We start from the raw sequence: 23,576 nt of genomic DNA, 5'->3' as shown, positions 1-23,576 counted from the left end.
CATTAAAGTGATGATTGTCATAGATACTAGGTAAGAGGTTTAGTTCTGGGTCTATACCTGTTTGCATAAGAAGGCTGGTTGTAGGAAAACAAGGAAAGAAAGGCAATTACAAAATAAAATTTTGATATAAACGGGGGAAAAAATAAAAATATAAACAAGACTATACAAGACAAACACAAAATGAACAAAAAAAAAGAAGAATGAGGTAGATTGCTTACAAGTACTCTCAGGTACACTGTAAGTAATAATTTGCATTTCAAGACACAGGCAAAGCCAGGGGTACAATGGAGTAAGGGAGTATGGCGAGGCTAGGCAACCTAGGTAATAAATGAAAGCAAAGAAAAAAGTTGAATAATAAACATAGGCAAATTTAATCTAATGATTATTAACTATAAATAGCTTAGTTATGATCCTATAATTAATAAGAACTAAAGAAAATATTAATGCACTCAATTAAGTCCAATAAATGACTAAAATAAATTAAATTCATATTTAATTTAAAAAAATGTAACACAGACTTTGGATACCTAGCCTGCACTAGGTGACAAGGGGGGTACTAAGGTGGGACAAACCACATTGGGAGAGGAAAGTGTTGAGGTTATCCTCATTAGCAATTGTAAACATTTTACCTTCAGAAGTCTTTCTCGCTTTAATCATGCCATCTCTAACGAAGCACTGATGAATCGCATCTGGGTTTTGATTACGGATTTGACGCAGACAGTGGAGGAGTTGCTGTCTTTTTTTCTAGTCAAGCACTTGTTGATGTAGATTCCCTTTCGTTGGGATGCAGCTGTCCGGACAAGATGCGATTTTATGGACTGAGAAGCCAGCTTGAGGTGAATTTTTCTCTGGTTTTGTCCTGATGGATTCTCTTTTCCTACTTTGTAGGCAGCAATAATGTCTGTTTTATTTAGAGTGACACGCAATTTGTCATTCATGAGAGCATGAACTATTTTAATACACTTTTCACCTCCCCGTTCCACAGGAATATCTTGGGATGACACAACAACAGAGTCAAGCAGCTTTTGCTGGTTTTGTTCATCCTGGAAGATGGAATGTTGGGCGGATAATGTACTTTAGTTGTGGTTCGTGTTATCTCTATCGCAATACATGCAGTCATTTTGTTGAGAGCTTCCTCTTGTTTTTTTTTTATGGCTTCATCAGTTTTCAGACGCATATTTTCCTCACGGAAAGTCATTCAAGTCATGCTGGAGTTGATCTTGGCTAGCCTTATAGTTTCTAATATCCTTGCGGAGAAGGGTTATTTCTTCTTGTTGTTGTTGTTGATGAAGGTTCGCGCGGTTCGCTTGATTCTCAGTTTGAAGACTCAGGATGATCGTATTTTGAGTCTCGAGGACTAGGCACAACTTTTTGAACCACTGATTCTCGGCCCAGTTAGGAAAATCCAGTGAGGGACCAGAAACACGCTTGAATTTCATAAAGTAGGATGTAAGCATGGAATTAGGAGAGGATTCAGAGGACACAGCTCCCTGGCTCAGTGATGGGGTAGAGGGAAGAGCAGCACCGCCACCGCGGCCCCAGAGCTTCCAGACGGAGAAACACAATGACTGTCGGTGTTGGTCAGGATAGATGCTTTGTTAGGGGCTTTGTTGCTCCTTATTTCCCTGCTCAGTTTTGTTTTTGGGAGACATGATTGGTTGAGAATGGACTAGGGTATGTTGTGGTTGAAACTTGCGTCAGGCAGCACGGTGGCGGGCAGAGGCGGGCAGCAGGCACTGGTACTCACAGCCGTAGAGGATTGTTTTGAATTTTGTTTGAGATGGAATGAGTTGATTTGGGTTGGTTACTTTGAGTGTGCTATGACATGCTTGGACTCCATGTACTTAGCTGCCTGTGGGTGGTGATCTACATCATCTGGGGGTAGTTTGAGGGCTGAAATACAGCTTAAGAGTGAGGAGCGTAGTGAGCACTCAACAGCGTCAGACGATGTCCTCTGGAGTGTTCTCTGGAGTATTCTTGTCAAACACTGGCATTTCTCTTCTTGCCTTTACCGTGCCACACACTTCAGTTCTATTTTCAAGCAAGAACCTAGTTAGCAAGGGACTTGCATAATAGTTATGTATATAAAATGTGGCCCAACTTCAGCCATGGTGCCATCAGTGTCTTCACCACACTACCTGAGAAACCATGTTGGTCATGGTTTCACCTACAGTGTTTTCCAATGATGTAATCGTGAAAATTCTGTTAACTCCTTTTCAATGAGAATGTTCGTGTGGTGAACAAAATGTTCCATGAGCGGCTTATCAAAATATGGAGTAAAAAAGTCCATTTCACACATGTCCTCACAAGTATCAGGGGAAAAGGTCTGTAATCCCAACATCTTTATTGTCAAAAGCAGGAATTAGTGAAACAAAATTGTCACATCACTCCACACAAGTATACCTGGTGTCCTGCGAGACGAAACAGCGGCACCGCGGCGAGGAATTGTTGCACACAGTGGACCAGGAGCTGAAGTCCGTCTATGCACAGTACGAGTGCAAACCGAAGATGAGGTATAATCACGTGAACATGGGGGCCTTTGTTCCTCATTGTCTCCATGTGATGCCATGCAGCGGCGCTTGACTGGGCGAGCCGCTGATGCTGACGCGACAAAACATCACTTGGTAACACCACTGCCACTAGCGAGAGGCGTGGTAATACTATGCTCTGATTCAACTTCACTAAAACCAGAAAAAAAAAAAAAAAGTCACCTTTCTCTGACTAGTCGCTCAAAATATCCTCATGCTCTAAATAAGTACAAGAACTATGTGGTCGTGTGCGAATTGTTGTAGACACTGGGTGATGAGGCACTGCTGAATGTCTAACTAGGCCTTGCCATGGGAGTAGGCTGTATCTCAATCTCACAGTCCGTGCTCTTATCATCGGACATCTGTGCATAGTCTCTATCGATGTCAGAGTCATCAATATCATTTTCCTCACCATCAGAAAATAATTCACTATTTATTTGATCTTGAGTCAATGATTACATAGTGCGTGCCCGGGAGGCATTTGGCCGTGCGCTTGCCATGGTGACTGTTGGGTAACTGAGGCCTCTCATACCATGGTGGGTCAGCTGGATTTTTTGTTCAAAATGGCAGCTGTTTACTAAAGCCCCTGGGCAGCATATGGGGGCCCCCTCTACCCTGTGGCCCGTTTAAATCTTGCGCGGTACTCCAAAACGTCATATGCAGTGGTGTGCACTTTTGCGTCAATTACTCAATACGTCATATGAAGTGTTGCGCAGTTTAAGGGTTAATTTCGTGAATAACACAAATTATATATAAGTGTAAAATATTTATTTTGCATATATAGAATTCTTTGAGAATAAAATATAAAAAATACTATTTAATTACATGTTGCATAACACTATAAAATAGTGATCCTTACATAATGGAAATTGGAGCTTTAAAATAAAGTGGTAAAATTATGCACATACAAAACTGAGGTGCATATACAAGCAGTGCAACATTTTACCCAGGGATGATACATGGTTTAAGATGTAACGTCTTTATATTAAAAGATTAATGACTTATACATTTTCATCTTCATATATAAAGTACCAAAAACTAAAAAAAAATATTCATTAATTTTAATATGTAAATAACTTGCATATTGTATATGTAAGATAAAACATGGAAGGTATTATTACTGTACAAAACTTAAAATAAAATTAAATTTGTACCTACAGTATCTGTTTAACAGAGAGTACAGTAACTTACTAAACAAACAGCGTTGAATGTTATGAAATGCCAGTTTCTAGCTGAGCCCTGGAGGCTCCCTGAAGCTATCCCATTGATATAAAATAGTGCTATCCTATTTGTGGTCATCAGTCACAGAGTTCTTGTTGCCTACCAGGGACCACGGGCCAGAACCTGGGCCCCCTCAGAGAGGCAAAGAGAGCAACGGCCTATGAGCACTTTACATTTAAAGTACTTTATGTCACACTTGCCATCGACTAGGGAAGGCACCCAAAACAGACCACTGTCTGGTTGAAAATTGTGATCTACATTCTTAAAAAAGCAAAAGAACTTCCCCATTAAGAAAACAAACAAGCAACACTTCATCCAATTTGCCTCCTGCTTGTTAGCGCCACCCTCGGGTGGTGTTAACCTCGACACCATTGCAACAGTACGACGCCACTTCATACAGTAGTAGGATGTATGATACACAGAGCAGCAGGGTGTATGTATGTCACACAGAGCAGCATGTTGTAAGTTACAGAGAGCAGCAACATGTATGTACCTTACCTCGACGCCATTGCAACAGTGCGTCTGCCAGGACGTTGCACACTCCCTGATGAATAAATAATAATAAATAAATAAATAAATGTTTATTTAGGTAAGGTACATACATACAAGAGATTTTTTACAAAGATTGGTGGACTTATAGATAGAGCTAGTACATACAATGCCTAAAGCCACTATTACGCAATGACGTGGAGAGCTAAACTTCGAGAACTCAGCAGAAGAGCAACCCAAAGCGACCAGCTCCAAAGAGCCAAGGACGAAACCCTCCCCCTCCATCTGGTTGAGACAATGAACTGGGAGCAGTCCGAATGGAGCCGGATTACAGAGCCCCGAGGAAGCCAAATCCTCCGCAGTGCAAGCCATACTGCGGCAAACTCCCACACCATGCTGTAAGCCTGACACATGGTCAGCCACCAGTGCTCCTGCCCAGATTGGTGAGCACTAGTCACAAAACCCCAGCTGTCTGACGAGGCGTTCATGAATACATCAAGCGAGGGAGGAGGAAGGCACCATGGCAACGAACCCCAAAAAACCTGAAGAGGACGCTCTTGACTCAGCAAGCAATACAAGGACACCAGGGTATCGAACCCAGCAATCGTGGGCACGGGCAAAAAAGGCTGCTCCGAAGATACCAGAACAGCCTCTGAAGCCAAACCCAGCCCAACGAAAAAACAGAAAAGCAAAGTTCAGGTTCCTGCACAGCTGCTCGAGTAACCTCCGAGTGACCCGGGTTTCCCCCCACAAAAAACATTGGTGGGAGAAAAAGGGTCACAGTTCGCAAATTCCACACAAGGCCCAGCCAAGTCCAAACCTGGGACGAACCAACTGGACTTCCGCCAGTTTACCGGGAACCTGAACCCGCTAGCTGGGAAGAGCCAGATACCTAGCTAGCAGACAAGCAGACCGGCTGGGAGCTAACACCAATTAGTTGTCGAGGTAAAACCAAAACCCGAAGACCTAGCAGACAAAGATGGCCACACAACCAGAGTCAAGTGCGTAAAAACACTGAGACAATGATAGCGGTAAGCCTGTCACCCCACCACAAAACTTAACCAATCTCTAAACCCTGGATGAATAGGGAAGTGCAAATACAGGTCCATGAGGTCCAGGGAAATCATCCAAGTGCCCGGATTGAGAACGAGCTGGACCTGGGATAACGTGGTCATCTGAAAGAGGGGGCAAGGAATCAACCAGTTCAGATGCGACAAGTCCAGAATGTACCGGAGATCTACATAGTCCCTTTTGGAACTGGAAGCAGGCGAGAGACCTACCTGAGAGAGATAAATAAATAAATAAATAAATGTTTATTTAGGTAAGGTACATACATACAAGAGATTTTTACAAAGATTGGTGGACTTATAGATAGAGCTAGTACATACAATGCCTAAAGCCACTATTACGTAAAGCGTTTCGGGCATGAAAAACTTAAATGACTAAAGCTTAATACTAATTGAGCATAAAGAGTAAAATGAAAACAAGAAATGAGAACATAGCTGAAAAAGCAGCACAAATACAATTATGTCGACAAACAGCGCTCTTTAAAAAAAAAACAGACATTGGTTGACAATAGAAGGGTAAGGTAGGTTACAGGGAATTTATTAGGTAAAGCTTCGTTTTTATCTTAAACTGGTTGAGAGAGGTACAGTCTTTAACATGGTTGGGAAGGTCATTCCACATTCGGGCCCCTTGATTTGTAGAGCATTTCTAGTTTGATTAAGTCGTACTCTAGGAATATCAAAACTGTATTTATTTCTGGTGTGGTGCTCATGGGTTCTGTTACAACCTCGTCATTTCGAACACACCCAAACGAACCCACTCCGAGATGACCTGACAGATGGACAGGGAAGAGGCCCCCCTCCCCAGAACCGACCCCCCCTACCTCGAAGGAAGGGCCACCTAACGCCACTGAAGGCTGCAAGAAATGACCCGAAAAACCTACGAGTCATGGGACCAGGTGTGGGTATAAAGAGTTAGCCTTCCCCTTGCTGATGCGAACTCTGAGATGCCAATCTCCGAATAGGTGAACACAGCGGCGACCAGACAAAGAAAGCATTGGGGAGCCCACTGACTCGGAAACTAGCAACGGGGGCCTACCATGACGAAACAAGGCCTGAGCTCTGGCACGACCTTTCCTGGAGGGCTGGGAGTGACCTCCCCAGAAAACCAACAAATCCGAAATAGGTTGGCAACTAGCTGAAGCTGCCAACAGAAAATGTGAAAAACAGTCCTCCGGAACAACAGAGGACAAAAAGGTGAAGAACACTATAAGAGCCAGGGCCTACATCGAATCCAACGATAGAGCTAGCACAGCCTGTCAACACACAAGACGAGAGGTGAAAAACAGGGAAACCGCCTCTTGGAGAATTGGCGCAAACAGCTTCAGCAAGGCAGACGATGCTGGAGCAGCAGAGACTAAGACCCCCACCAAGAGGCCCCCCTGCCTTATGCTCCTATATCCTCTGAAAGCCAATCCGAAGACAGCTCCAGAAGACTAAAGAAACGCAAGACAGAGGCCAAATGACTGCAAGTCCGAAAGTTATCGGCTGCCAAATCAGCCAAAAGAGTGGGAACTGAGCATGCAGCAGCTGCACCAGACCATCATCACGAGAAAGCACAGGGGGTGAAGAGGCACTCACTGAGAAACACAAGTGAGCCCCTCAAGAGCACCTGCAACAATGTGGTAATCTCCCGCCACTCATGCATGAGGGTAAGACAAAATCCTTGTCAATCTCCAAGAGAGAAGGGATAGTCTGCCAGCCAGGAAGACTCCAGAATCTCATAATGCACCCAATATGGGGAAGAAGAGCCAAACTCATACAAAGCCGGATCCATCACCGAGATGTAAATTGGGTCCCCCAGGAGGTAAGCACCAAGAGCCTCCAGAAACTCTGCAGGATAAATACGAGAGGAAGAAAACCTCCGGAAACATGAATCTAAGGAACTCAAAGGTACCTGGAAATGAACCTGTGGGAAAACCCCACCCAACACAAATTCATAAAGGGAAGGGGGGTTACGAAAACCCCCCTCCCCTGCAGAAAAAGCCCATGCTCAGAGGGCACAAGTGCCCAAGCATGGTCAAAAGGAACCCAAGAGCTCCATGCGGACTACCCCTGAGCCTCGGGAACCTGCAACAAAACCCTTGGGACAGAGGAGCCCTCATCCACAAACCCATCCACTTAAAATTACGTTGCTTTTCACTCGTATGCGCACTATGGCCAAAAATGGACGTATAGTAATTTGAAATGAAATCAGCTCATGAAAGTGACATACTGTACTGTCCCGTTTCCTGTTTGAGTCCTCCAGCTTACTCATTAAGGTTAGGAGAGGAGTGTGCACTGGCACACACTTGTGTGTGTGCACTGGCACACACACACTTGTGTGTGCCAGGGCACATACAAGGGGCAGTTGTTCAAGGCAAAAATCCCAGGAAAAGAAATCGCGGCCTGGGTGACGTTCAACCACCAGCACATCAGTCAAGAACTGAATTGGTGGGTTGCTGGCTCACCCAGGTTGGTTTCCCCTCCCTCCGTTGAGGGAGGGGAGGAGGGGGGGTGCTAACAAGCAGGGGGCTAGTTGGACAAAGTTTTGTTTGTTTTCTTTATGGGGGGAGTTCTTTTGCTCTTTTGAGGACATAGATCGCAGTTTTCAACCAGGCAGTAGTCTGTTTTAGTTTGCATACCTTTCTGGGTGCCTTCCCTGGTCGATGGCAAGTACGATATACTTTAAATGTAAAGTGCTCATAGGCCATTGCTCCCTGCACCTCTCTGAGGGGGGCCAAGTTCTGGCTCTGGTCCCCGGTAGGCAAGAAGAATTCTGTGACTGATGACCCCAAATAGGATAGCACTATATCAGTAGGATAGCTTCCGGAAACCGACGGGGCTTCCAACAGAAAATTCTTCGGTATTATACGTGGTATCAAGAGGAAATAAGACATTTTATTTTTTAGAGGAAACAGCACTGATGTGTAGGAACAAAACTTAAAATAACAACTACTTTAATGAAGATGTGTCTACATTTGGCCACATATTGCAAATATTAAGAAACTACTGTACACATTCTCAAGTAAAATTTACAGCAAGATATGCCATAATACAGTAGACACTGGGTAATGCTATGTATCCTCAGTGCACAAACGTATACACCATCTTCTGTAATTATGTCCTGACATATTAATACAGTACATACCATTCCACCTTAAAATTCATGGTTTACTGTTCAGATCATGTAGAAGTTGGTAATAAACAAAGGTTATGTGCATTTTGTTCTTAATGTATCACAGTAAATTTGTACTGCATTAAATTATTTATCATCTGCTGGTAAAGAACCCTTTGGTTGCAGCATTGTATAAGAGGAGCCAAGAGGTGTCTTGATGAGGATGAATTTTGACCATTACAACCAGACTACATAACAATTGTTTTTATACAGGAGGGTACAAGAGCTGATGAATTCTGGCTGGTATCTGGCTTAGAAGGATAAGTGGCTAGTGGCTTTACAAGAATTTTTTTTTTTTTTTTTTTTTTAGATATATACAAGAGTTGTTACATTCTTGTACAGCCACTAGTATGCGTAGCGTTTCGGGCAAGTCCCTGGAATACGATCCCCTGCCGCGAAGAATCGTTTATATGTAAACGATTTTACATTTGTAAGAATGTAAAACATCAATGCTTTGTACTCTCATAAACCCAATGTACCTTCTTGTATATAAATAAATAAATAAATAAATAAATAAATAAATAAATAAATAAATATACCTTACATTGTAACTTTTACTTATTTGGAAAACTGTAATAGATTTTTAAGTGGTAGTAAAAGTTATTTAACTGGAGATATCAAAAACCTTCTATGTAAATTAAAAAACTCTTCAAACAAATACATGCTGGAACTGCACATATGATATGAGGCATGCATATAAGCAGCAGGTGTGCATGAAGTGTGGCAGGTATATATATGTACCCATGGCATAAGAACGTAAGAACAAAGGTAACTGCAGAAGGCCTATTGGCCCATACGAGGCAGTTCCTATTTATAACCACCAAGTCCCACTCATATACATGTCCAACCCACGCAACAATCAAGGGACCCCACCTCCACCACGTTATGAGGCAATTGGTTCCACAAATCAACAACCCTGTTACTGAACCAGTATTTACCCAAGTCTCTCCTAAATCTAAACTTATCCAATTTATACCCATTGTTTCGTGCTCTGTCTTGTGTTGATACTTTTATGGTTGTGTTGATACTGCATATGACAGGTATAAAAGTACCGGGTGAATATGTGTTGTCACAGGAACTAAAATAATGGGAGAATATGACCTGTGACAGATATAAAATTACAGTGAATATGACCTGTGACAGATATAAAAAGTACTGGATGAATACGTTATAATAGCTATACAAGTACCAGGTGTACATGGCATGTGACAAGTATATATAAGTTCCAGGTATATATTTACTTTAATACATAAATATAGTGCTGTGTATGGCAAAGGTTGTAAATATTAGACAGGCAAAACCAAGAACTAGAGGTGATTTTTTGACAGTTCTGAAGAACTATTAACTGACTGGAAGATAAGTGGGAAATATAATTGCTTGTTATTAAACTTACCTATCAAGTAAGCTTTTGAAATACTGTAGTAGCAACTGAATTGGAACTTGGTGGTGAAGCACCGGTACCGCCTGCACACCACGAGGGGGGGTCGCGCATCTTCGTCGATGATCCACAAACCTTGAATCCTCAGTCATATGCCAGAAAGACAGAAATCCAAAGCCCTGGAATGGGAAAGGGAGAGACCCAGGCAACCACCAAGGACCCACTGGAAAGAGGCATTTCATTATATTCAATGCTGGCTTTCTGCAGCTCCTTGGTGCTACAGTATGTCACCAAAGAGAAAAATAAAAAACCAGCATTGAATGCAAATAAAAGCCAATTTCTGGATGAGCCCAGCTGGCTCCCTGAAACTAACATCTCTGATAGAGTGCTATACTACTAGGTGCTATCAGTCGCAGAGTTCTATTGGCACACTGGGGGACCATATACCAGAACCTGGCCCTCCCCTAAAGAGCCACAGGGAACAGTGACATTTATGGTACAATTACTATGTATTTATTCATGTCTGCATCCAACAGAGAAGCACCCAGAAAGTCAAAACAAAACAAAACAAAACAAAACAAAACAAAACAGACCACTGCTGGTTATATGCTCGACTGCAGCCTCAAGTACCACCAGAAGAACTCCTCCACCAATGTAAACAATTGGGAATTCATAAAATTAATGCTAGCTCATTCACCCCATGTTCCTCTCATCTGGGGGGAAGAGTGACCAGCTGACTGCTCCACCCTAAGTTCTATAAAGATATAAATACCCTGACACCCTGGGAATGGGAGGGTGTCAGGGAGCCAACAGGGCTCACCCAGAAATTGGCATTTCATTACTGAACATTCACAGCTGGTTTTCTGGGAGGAGCCCCCTCATGGCTCCCTGAAGCTATCAATCAAATAGAGAAATATCAAACAGGTACCAACCAGGGAGGGAGCACAGCAGGAATCAATACAAAGAGGAGACACAAAGTTGCCAGGAATCTAGAACAAGAAGAGGACCCCCTGAGCTGCCAGATTACAGGCTGACCCCTAAAGCCTCTCACACCCAAAAAGTAGCACAACACAGCGAAAGGGGCAGTTGTAAACAACAGAGACACAATGTCAGACCAAAGGCTGGCCATACAGAACAACCTGCAGAACCCGTGAGGCACAAACCCCAAGGCCACACAAGGGTGCCAGGGCCTGGGCACAGGAACAAGAGACCAGATCATCAGAACCCTGTGAGAGTCCCAAAATCCTTGCACTTGAAGAGGAGTATAGATGTTCACAAAGCCAACTGATAAGCAGCAAAGGACGAACATTGAGGGTGTGAGAGAAGACATCAAGACTGGCAAGACAGAAAGACACTGCAGATAACTAGAGAAAATGAACAACAGAACCGGGAACCCAGGTGACAGGAAACCCCACACAAAGCCCACCAAGGCAGAACCAATGGCACAAAGGAAGCTGTGATACAGCCAATGAACATAACACAAGGCACACCTTGGTTGAAGAAAACCAAAATCCAGCATTGAATGTAATGAAATGTCGCATCTCCGATGCGTGTATTATCTACTAGGTGCCATCAGTCATGGAGTTCTCTGGCCTACTGGGGGCCAGAGCCAGAACCTGGTCCCCTAACAGAGGGGTAGGGAGCTGTGAAATTTATATATTAAGTTATTAATTTATTCCACCACCAAGGGAAACATCCAGAAAGTCAGCGAGACAAAACAAACCACAGCTGGCTGCTTCTGATACCTACAGAATCGAAAACAGCCATAGATCTCCCTAAACTATGTAAACAAAAGACTGAAAAAAATATAACCCAGCGCCCACTTGTTTGCCCCGCCCTTCTCCTCATTTGTGGGGAGGAGGGGAGCAGTTCACGGCTCACAGGTTGCTCTGCCATCAGTTTGACGAATGATGTAAGAACCTGACTCCCTGAGGGAGTGAGGGTTTTAGGGGCTCACCCTAAAAACCAGCGTTGAATGTAATGAAACGCCATTTTCTGGGTGAGCCCTGGAGGCTCCCTGAAGCTATCAGATATTAGCTATATTAGTCTGGGGCTTCAGTCATATGGAGTTTATGGAGTTCTATGCCTACCGGGAACCACAAGCCAGAACCTGGTTCCCTCAGAGAGGCGAAGGGAGCAATGGCCTATGAAAACTCCACTTTTTTAGAGTACAGTATATTCATGTCTGCCATCGACTGGGGTTAGGCACCCAGAAAGGTAGGTGCCCCAAACAGACCCCAACTGGTAGAAAAGTGCAACCCACGACTGACCAGAGCCCATGAACTTCCCCTAAGAAAAACAAGTTAACAAGCAAATTATCATCAACCCGACGTGCCTCTTGTTTGCGCTGACCCCATTGTGGGGGGAGGACCCATCCCCACAAAGGGGGGAGGCCCCATTGTGAGAGAGCCTCGTGATTGGCATGTGGGGCCATATAAACTGGAAGCCATTGGTGTCACTCTGAAATACAAAGCAGTCCACATTGGGATAGCCAAAGTCTCACAAAGCCAACTGAAGGATATGTACTCAATGGTCCATTCCATGGCAATATGGCGGAAATTCAAAATTTTTGATAAAATATTGGACACACCTTCGAACATGAATCACACAGAAAACCAAACCCCCAAACCCCAAGCATCCAGAATATGAGCTTCCATAGCGTCCAGCCCCACAAGGGAAAGAGACTAAAACAACCCCATGATTCAGACAATGAACCTCCAGGAAGCAGTTATAGTGGAACTAAACCACAGAGGGCACTGGGAGATGAAGCAACCACAGGGCATGCCAGACTGCCATGAACTCATGCAGCGTGGTCTATTCAATGAGCCCACATAACAATCCTGTGTGGCCAAGTGAGTGCTGGTCACAAACTTCTAATTCAGGGCAGAGTTCTCCATGTAAAGGTCGAATGCAGGTAGATGGATTCACCACTGAAATGCCTGAAGAGGTAACAGGTGAACAGAAGCCGTCGAAGGGCCCATGGAGCTCACACCCAATGGCTTCGGTGGCAGTGAAAAGGACTAAACCAAAGAAAACAATACAACATCCAGAGCCAAATCCTGTGTGCAGGATAAACCATGCCACTAAAGCTCACACTCCTGCTCAGCTGCTCATGCAAACAAGAGATGTGGGAACTTTTTGCCACCATCCAGAGATGAGCATCCAAGCAGAGCAGGGATGCAGATGGAAGAGGAAAACCAATTGAGAATCCTAGACCTGGCCCAACCAGGTTCAAACCAGTAATGGAACCAAATGCGGAGTAGCTGGCAGCCCAAACTAGCCAGTCGTCGAGGTAGGATAAGATGCAAACCCCTAAGACTTGAAGGTGACAAACCAGGTAAATATCTAGGGTGCCAGATTCAGGTCAAACAGGAGAATCCAGAAGCTGTAAGCCTAATGCCTAACCACAAAACCCTACCAGTCCCTGAACCAGTGATGAATAGGAATATGCCAATAGGTGACCTGTAGGTCCAAGTTCACTACAGGACACATATTGGCAAGTTCCAACATTCACTATCCAGGAATGTGCCTGTAACTCCAGGCAGAACAGACATAATAAACAATAGACCACTGGCTGAACCAACCAGCACTGATCACCTAATACAGAAAGTTGGACAGGGCATGAAGTGATTCACACTCTATAGGTCGAGAAAGTACCATAAGTCCAATGAGCCCCACTTGGGGACCGGAAACAACTGAGACACCCTTTGTAGAGTGACAGTTAACTTGACCATTCCAGCATCCAACCACTCCATGATGACCAAGAGGAGCTGTGGAGTACACTGCTGGCCCCAGACCCAAACATCAAATGAGGGGATGACAACCCTCTCCACTGTAGGCCTTAGGACACTCTTTGGAAGGCCTACACTTCATGGAACGAAGAGCTGGCAAAATGGTAGATGTCCATCCATACAGCGTTCTCATTGGGTAAACTGCAAGGGCCGGCATGAAGAGTCCCTAGTTGATGTACCTCTCTTTGACCCATGAGTGACACCAACAAGAAGGCGAGAAAGGTGAAGCAAGTGCAATGGCCTGGGAATCTGACTCCACCTGAAGCCTAAGTATCACCACCTCCAGACTAAACCCTAAGACATTTCAGAACAAGGATCAAAGGGGGAGGCACCCAGGCCCAACGAACAACACTGGCCGAACCTGGAGAAGGAAATGGAGGTACAAACTTGGAGCAAGTAGAAAACAGCAACTGCTCCAAGAAAGCTTCTTGAAAAGACAAAGGGGCCAATCCTGAGGCAACCATATCAACGTGAAGATGCAACCCATGTATACAAATAAATCTGGCCCATAAAGCAGCAGCTGCCTGATAAGCCCAGTCCCTAGGAGGAGGCTCAACCAAAACAGAAACCCACTGAGCGGCATGATACAGACAGACAGATTGGCCATCAAAAACGATAAAAACTGTCACATCCTATAAATTGTAAGGGCAGAATCAGAGGGCATGTCCAAATTAAACCCTTCAAAAACTGCAAAGGGCTTGCTTTATCCTGAAAGATAGACCAAGCAGGAACACTGGATGCAGGTGCCACTTAAAAATTATAACAAATGCAGTAGTAAAAGCAGCCTAGGGGGTAAATGTGGCTGTACCTGCAGCCTCATCTAGTACATGTAGTTCGAGGCAAACCTTCCCCAGTGGGCACCATTGATTGAAAGCAACTGACATTACATACAGTTTACTATGTAACGTCAGTTGCTTTCAACTAATGGTGCCCACTGAGCAGTTAATCAGAGTCCAAGTAGTGAGGCATAAATATGCATTCATTGTGAAGCAAATACTATACTAAAACAAACAACAAACACACAAGTAAATTTCCCTGACAGGACAAAAACAGCACCCAGGATGGCCAGCACTTATCTGAAAAATGAGGACCTGAAGGGGCACAGGGGCAGGAAGAGTACAAAGGCAAATGTGATTAATGTAAACAAAAGGCAATATGACCGAGGATTAATTTTTTGGATTGAGGAGCAAGATGCACAGTACCCTAGTGGTGTGCAAATGATACTAATGTGACTATTGCTTTACATCAAGTGTTTCTAAATCTTGGAGCATCAATGTCCCATTTTCTATGCACTGCCTACCTTGCTGTTATTTGTTTTGATTCATTCACACTCCTAGTGGCCTTTTCTTAGTTAGGGTGGTCACCCTTGCTCCTTGCGCCACTTTAGAAGGGCTTTGTTTTGACCTCTGCTCCCGGATCGGCTTATAGGGGACTCACAAGAGCCTGGAATGGATTGAATTTGGTGGGACATAAATAAAGCTTTCTCTTCTGATTCTCTTGAAAATCAAATTAGTGGACTATTCATTGATGCAAGTCCAGAATTTGGGGAAATACTTTCTTTCATAATTATAACTGCCAGTTCACAATGTTTTTTTGCAACAGCCATAAATATACTGTGAATATCTGTTGCTTTAGCTTCTTTTTTTCCCTGATAATTTAGCATCTGTTTAACAAAAATTACCACGTCGTTGGAATCTTTGCCAACAGTAGCTCTAGCAATAGAATCTATATCAAGTCCCATGTATTTTTCTGTTGATTTCATCTCATTCACTTCTTCCAAAAGCATATTTGTCATTTTCCATGCGTTTTCAATACTGGCCTTGAGTTCTGATTCAAGTAAGTTACTTGAATATTCTGTATAAACTGTTTGATTCACTAGTTCCAGTGTCATGATGTTCTCAGTTTCCAGGAAAAGTTCAATAGAATTTTGACCTCCTGCCATTCTAACTGTTGACTTTATTAGTAAACTTTCTACAATAGGGCCAAGACTACCCAAAACACTGGATACTTTACTAACTGCTTCCAGACATTTAACAACTAGTGAATTTCTCTTACGTTTTTTAACGTCTTCAATTTGTCCAAAATTATCACTAATCTTATCAACTTCTGTGCATATTTTTTTTACTGAAGTCGGTGGTGTTGGAGATCTTAAATGCTTCTGACCTCTGCCTAATGAAGAGTCAGGAACTGTTGAGTCTGGGATGGGATGCGAAGGAGTTAAAATTAATCTAGTCACGTTATCACACTCAGAGTTATTTTTCATACGTTTCATTATTGGAGTTAACTCCCCTGCTGCTTGTTGATCACTTTTTCTAGACTTGGGGCAAGATTGAAGACACTCGTGCTCTGGTGTTTCCTGGAGGGGTACAATTACAGTGTCTAAACTGGATGAAACCATCACATCTGTATCTTTGTGATTCTCATCATTATCAATACTGATCAAATGAGTGTCTGATTGGCTAGGGAGATCAATATCTACTGATCTCCCTAGCTCAATATTGATTTCACTAAGGGGAATATTTTTTGTTGAATTTGTCTGTACTGTTTTAATATTTGTAGCTGACAAGTTGGAATGTCTTTTAACATAAATTTTATGCTGCCTTCTCAAAATATTCTTCTTATAAACTATCTTTCTTACTGATAATGACTGAGGAGACATTATATTAGATGCTGGTGCCTTCTTTGCTGATGCTTCATGAGTTTTACTTGATACGTACTTGCCTGGAGCATTAAATGGCAATAGTTTTTGATAACAAACCGTTACCATTTGATTAGAGGGATATATTATCTTCTTATTGGCAAACTTTTTTAGTAGATTCAGCTGCGTTACTGAAAGTGCCTTTTTACATGAAAGTGGTGAAGTATTTATATATGCATCTGAAATTACATTTTTAAGAGAATCTGAACTCACTTTGTGAGTAGAACTTTCCTTAAAAGATTTGGGGCATTCAGGCAACATAATCGTACTCGGTAACTTTCGGAAATTAGCAGATAATGATGATGATTTTTGTTCTGTACCTGCGGCAACAGATATATTCTGCTTGATGTCTGGTGTCTGCTGACCTGAAGACTTTATACTTGGTGTCTGCTGTTCTGAAGGTTTGATACTTGGAGTTTGCTGATTTGAAAACTTGATACGTGTCGATTGTAAAAATGTAGACGTGATATTTGTTGATTGTTGAACTGTGGAGTTGATATTTTGTGTCTGCTGACCTGTTGGCTTGATACCTAGTGTCTGCTGACTTGTTGGCTTGATACTTGGTGTCTGCTGTTCTGAAGGTTTGATACTTGGAGTCTGCTGACTTGAAGACTTGATAAATGATGATTGTTGAACTTTGGACTTGATACTTAGTGTCTGCTGACATGTTGGATTGATACCTAGTGTCTGCTGACCTGTTGGCTTGATACTAGGTGTCTGCTGATGTGAAAGGTTGATACATGGTGACTGTTTAACTGTAATCTTGATACTTGGTGTCTGCTGACCTGTAGGCATGACACCTTGTACTTGATGATCTGTAGGCATGACACCTTGTACTTGATGATCTGTAGGCATGACACCTTGTACTTGATGACCTGTAGGCATGACATCTTGTACTTGATGACTTGCAGACATGACACCTTGTACTTGATGACCTGTAGACATGACACCTTGTACTTGATGATCTGTAGACATGACACCTTGTACTTGATGATCTGTAGGCATGACACCTTGTACTTGATGACCTGTTGACATGACACCGTGTACTTCATGACCTGTAGACATGACACCTTGTACTTGATGATCTGTAGTCTTGACACCTTGTACTTGATGACCTGTAGACTTGACACCTTGTACTTGATGACCTGTTGACTTGACACCTTGTACTTGATGCCCTGTAGACATGACACCTTGTACTTGGTGACCTGTAGACTTGACACCTTGTACTTGATGCCCTGTAGACTTGACACCTTGTACTCGATGACCTGTAGACATGACACCTTGTACTTGATGACCTGTAGGCATGACACCTTGTACTTGATGACCTGTAGACATGACACCTTGTACTTGATGATCTGTAGGCATGACACCTTGTACTTGATGACCTGTAGACATGACACCTTGTACTTGATGACCTGTAGACATGACACCGTGTACTTGATGACCTGTAGGCATGACACCTTGTACTTGATGACCTGTAGACATGACACCTTGTACTTGATGACCTGTAGACATGACACCTTGTACTTGATGACCTGTAGGCATGACACCTTGTACTTGAAGACCTGTAGACATGACACCTTGTACTTGATGATCTGTAGGCATGACACCTTGTACTTGATGACCTGTAGACATGACACCTTGTACTTGATGATCTGTAGGCATGACACCTTGTACTTGATGACCTGTAGACATGACACCTTGTACTTGATGACCTGTAGACATGACACCGTGTACTTGATGACCTGTAGACATGACACCTTGTACTTGATGATCTGTAGGTATGACACCTTGTACTTGATGATCTGTAGACATGACACCTTGTACGTGATGATCTGTAGGCATGACACCTTGTACTTGATGACCTGTTGACATGACACCTTGTACTTGATGCCCTGTAGGCATGACAACTTGTACTTGATGACCTGTAGACTTGACACCTTGTACTTGATGACCTGTAGACATGACACCTTGTACTTGATGACCTGTAGTCTTGACACCTTGTACTTGATGACCTGTAGACTTGACACCTTGTACTTGATGACCTGTAGACTTGACACCTTGTACTTGATGCCCTGTAGACATGACACCTTGTACTTGGTGACCTGTAGACTTGACACCTTGTACTTGATGCCCTGTAGACTTGACACCTTGTACTCGATGACCTGTAGACATGACACCTTGTACTTGATGACCTGTAGACTTGACACCTTGTAATCGATGACCTGTAGACATGACACCTTGTACTTGATGCCCTGTAGACTTGACACCTTGTACTTGATGACCTGTAGACTTGACACCTTGTACTTGATGCCCTGTAGACTTGACACCTTGTACTCGATGACCTGTAGACATGACACCTTGTACTTGATGACCTGTAGACTTGACACCTTGTACTCGATGACCTGTAGACATGACACCTTGTACTTGATGTCCTGTAGACTTGACACCTTGTACTTGATGACCTGTAGACTTGACACCTTGTACTCGATGACCTGTAGACATGACACCTTGTACTTGATGACCTGTAGACTTGACACCTTGTACTCGATGACCTGTAGACATGACACCTTGTACTTGATGACCTGTAGACATGACACCTTGTACTTGATGACCTGTAGACATGACACCTTGTACTTGATGATCTGTAGGTATGACACCTTGTACTTGATGATCTGTAGACATGACACCTTGTACTTGATGACCTGTAGACATGACACCTTGTACTTGATGACCTGTAGGTATGACACCTTGTACTTGATGATCTGTAGACATGACACCTTGTACTTGATGATCTGTAGGTATGACACCTTGTACTTGATGATCTGTAGACATGACACCTTGTACTTGATGACCTGTAGACATGACACCTTGTACTTGATGACCTGTAGGCATGACAACTTGTACTTGATGACCTGTAGACTTGACACCTTGTACTTGATGACCTGTAGACATGACACCTTGTACTTGATGACCTGTAGTCTTGACACCTTGTACTTGATGACCTGTAGACTTGACACCTTGTACTTGATGACCTGTAGACATGACACCTTGTACTTGATGACCTGTAGTCTTGACACCTTGTACTTGATGACCTGTAGACTTGACACCTTGTACTTGATGCCCTGTAGACTTGACACCTTGTACTTGACGACCTGTAGACTTGACACCTTGTACTTGATGCCCTGTAGACATGACACCTTGTACTTGATGACCTGTAGACTTGACACCTTGTACTTGATGCCCTGTAGACTTGACACCTTGTACTTGGTGACCTGTAGACTTGACACCTTGTACTTGATGCCCTGTAGACTTGACACCTTGTACTCGAGGACCTGTAGACATGACACCTTGTACTTGATGACCTGTAGACTTGACACCTTGTACTCGATGACCTGTAGACATGACACCTTGTACTTGATGTCCTGTAGACTTGACACCTTGTACTTGATGACCTGTAGACTTGACACCTTGTACTTGATGATCTGTAGGCATGACACCTTGTACTTGATGACCTGTAGACATGACACCTTGTACTTGATGCCCTGTAGACATGACACCTTGTACTTGATGCCGTGTAGACATGACACCTTGTACTTGATGACCTGTAGGCATGACACCTTGTACTTGATGACCTGTAGGCATGACACCTTGTACTTGATGATCTGTAGGCATGACACCTTGTACTTGATGACTTGCAGACATGACACCTTGTACTTGATGACCTGTAGACATAACACCTTGTACTTGATCTGTAGGTATGACACCTTGTACTTGATGATCTGTAGACATGACACCTTGTACTTGATGATCTGTAGGCATGACACCTTGTACTTGATGACCTGTTGACATGACACTTTGTACTTGATGCCCTGTAGGCATGACACCTTGTACTTGATGATCTGTAGACATGACACCTTGTACTTGATGACTTGCAGACATGACACCTTGTACTTGATGACCTGTAGACATGACACCTTGTACTTGGTGACCTGTAGACTTGACACCTTGTACTTGATGCCCTGTAGACTTGACACCTTGTACTCGATGACCTGTAGACATGACACCTTGTACTTGATGACCTGTAGACTTGACACCTTGTACTCGATGACCTGTAGACATGACACCTTGTACTTGATGTCCTGTAGACTTGACACCTTGTACTTGACGACCTGTAGACTTGACACCTTGTACTTGATGCCCTGTAGACTTGACACCTTGTACTTGATGACCTGTAGACTTGACACCTTGTACTTGATGACCTGTAGACATGACACCATGTGCTTGATGACCTGTAGACGTGACACCTTGTACTTGATGACCTGTAGACATGACACCATGTGCTTGATGACCTGTAGACTTGACCCCTTGTACTTGATGACCTGTAGACATGACACCTTGTATTTGATGACTTGTAGACATGACACCTTGTACTTGATGACTTGTAGGCATGACACCTTGTACTTGATGACCTGTAGATTTGACACCTTGTACTTGATGGCCTGTAGACATGACACCTTGTACTTGATGACCTGTAGACATGACACCTTGTATTTGATGACTTGTAGACATGACACCTTGTACTTGATGACTTGTAGGCATGACACCTTGTACTTGATGACCTGTAGACTTGACACCTTGTACTTGATGGCCTGTAGACATGACACCTTGTACTTGATGACCTGTAGGCATGACACCTTGTACTTGATGACCTGTAGGCATGACACCTTGTACTTGATGACCTGTAGACTTGACACCTTGTACTTGATGCCCTGTAGACTTGACACCTTGTACTTGATGCCCTGTAGGCATGACACTGTGTACTCGATGACCTGTAGACATGACACCTTGTACTTGATGCCCTATAGACTTGACACCTTGTACTTGATGCCCTGTAGACTTGACACCTTGTGCTTGATGACCTGTAGACTTGACACCTTGTACTTGATGACCTGTAGACATGACACCTTGTACTTGGTGACCTGTAGACATGACACCTTGTAGTTGATGACCTGTAGACATGACACCTTGTACTTGATGACCTGTAGACTTGACACCTTGTACTTGGTGACCTGTAGACTTGACACCTTGTAGTTGATGGCCTGTAGACTTGACACCTTGTAGTTGATGACCTGTAGACATGACCCCTTGTACTTGATGACCTGTAGACTTGACACCTTGTACTTGATGACCTGTAGACTTGACACCTTGTACTTGATGACCTGTAGACATGACACCTTGTATTTGATGACTTGTAGACATGACACCTTGTACTTGATGACCTGTAGGCATGACACCTTGTGCATGATGACCTGTAGGCATGACACCTTGTTCGTGATGACCTGTAGGCATGACACCTTGTTCGTGATGACCTGTAGGCATGACACCTTGTTCGTGATGACCTGTAGGCATGACACCTTGTACGTGATGACCTGTAGACATGACACCTTGTACGTGATGACCTGTAGGCATGACACCTTGTTCGTGATGACCTGTAGGCATGACACCTTGTTCGTGATGACCTGTAGGCATGACACCTTGTACGTGATGACCTGTAGGCATGACACCTTGTACGTGATGACCTGTAGGCATGACACCTTGTACTTGATGACCTGTAGGCATGACACCTTGTACTTGATGACCTGTAGGCATGACACCTTGTACGTGATGACCTGTAGGCATGACACCTTGTACTTGATGACCTGTAGGCATAACACCTTGTACGTGATGACCTGTAGACATGACACTTGATGATGATGTTGTATTTGTATTAAGAATATGTGGTGCAGAGTGGCTATTAAATGTGTTGCAATTTGCTGCAGGATGAACAGCTGAAGCCCTTTCTTCAGCATTTGTCATAGATTTCCTAATTCGCACTCTTAACTTACTAAGTCGTTTTTCTTCCCTTTCAACTTCCTCAGAGAGGCTTACCATGTGTTGTCCTACAGGACTTGTAAAATGCATCTTCTTACTGGCAGTTCTCATACTTTCAGCTTCCTGAAATGAAAGTTTTTCATTGATCCACTGTTTCATTTCCAAGTTCAATGGTGGTGTTTGGTGTCCTACAGATTTGAACACAGTTGTTTGTTGTAATGTGTGCTTTACAAGTTGTGTGTCTTCAATTTCATTTGTTATTGATTTGTCCTTAAGCATGGTCTGCCTCTCACATGTCTCTTGAGCAGTTTTCTTTACAGATTGTCTACAATGGTTTACAATTCTGACAGATGATACTTTCTCTCCTAAATCTACTGGAACTTTATTTTTATTTGTGTATTTTCTAGACTCTGTTTGTTTATCTAAATAATGCGTTGGCGAATTTTGGACAGTCATAGTCACCGATGATTTTTGTCCTAATATTTTCCTCGAACTCACATGTTGCTTTGTAGTTGTGTTACACAGCGTGTGGTGCGATGGTATTCTCTCATGCAGCACACCTTCACCAGCAGAACGGCGCTCATATGCTGTAGGGAAAATATCTATATTAATTGGGTGAAGTTTGCCACACAGTGTGGACTACAATTAATTCCAAGATGGCTGTGACACAACATAATTAACTCTTATTCAACTAATTGACTAATATATAATGAGAAGTCAAAGATGAGGGGGAAAGTCTGTGACCTATCAGAATCAGAGAACTTATCCCTAAATGATGGAACATATAACCTGGCATCTAGCCAGTAGACAGGTTTTATACACTCGAGTTTAACTTTGTTGAGGACAGGACACATGCTAGTCTCATTAAAGTCTCCTTGGCCAATAACAGACATTCCCCAGATGCAACCAACAACATCCACCTTGGTCTTGGGTGCCTCTTTAAACTACAATACTGGTAATGATAATAATGATAATAGGTTGGTTTTTAACACTTTCGCCCGGGCATGACGCAGCATTGCGTCATCCGTTTACTGTCGGTAATGCCGGGGATGACGCAACATTGCGTCATCCACTTTAAATAATCGCCAAAAATCAGGTTTTTATCCGATTTTTATGGGACTGGTTTTAAAATGCACGCCGATGTCTTCCCATTTTCTTTGTTGAGCCTCGTGGCCCTCAGGCGGCTTGGCACACGCTGTGGGCCCATTGTTTTCGCTCCATTGTTGTGACCAATGTCGCCTCCCCTTGCATCTCAAACGTGTGAACATTTCGGCTATTTTCCGTGGCTATATTTCTTACTGCGGCTTTAGAAACTATCTACGCTTACTCCACGATGGATAGTGATCATGAACAAGGCCCTTCCAGGAAGAAAATTG

General features: G+C 43.3%; 1 protein-coding gene across 1 annotated transcript in view; it reads right to left on the bottom strand.

The window, feature by feature from the left end:
- Positions 1-3,281: 3,281 nt before the first annotated feature.
- LOC123760866 (mucin-19) overlaps positions 3,282-23,576 on the bottom strand; it is a 60,370-nt gene continuing 40,075 nt past the window's right edge. Inside the window, exons 3-4 of the mRNA XM_069331097.1 lie at positions 9,853-22,787; positions 3,282-4,293 (exon numbers count right to left, since the gene is read on the bottom strand). Of these exons, the coding sequence (XP_069187198.1) occupies positions 15,133-22,787 (7,655 nt within the window). The 3' untranslated portion in view covers positions 3,282-4,293; positions 9,853-15,132. The remainder of the gene's footprint in view (positions 4,294-9,852; positions 22,788-23,576) is intronic.

The sequence above is a fragment of the Procambarus clarkii genome, chromosome 3 (genome assembly GCF_040958095.1).
Source record: "Procambarus clarkii isolate CNS0578487 chromosome 3, FALCON_Pclarkii_2.0, whole genome shotgun sequence".
Taxonomy (NCBI): Eukaryota; Metazoa; Arthropoda; class Malacostraca; order Decapoda; family Cambaridae; genus Procambarus; species Procambarus clarkii.
The sequence above is the reverse complement of the archived record's forward strand: the minus strand, read 5'-3'. Positions and strand labels throughout refer to the sequence as shown.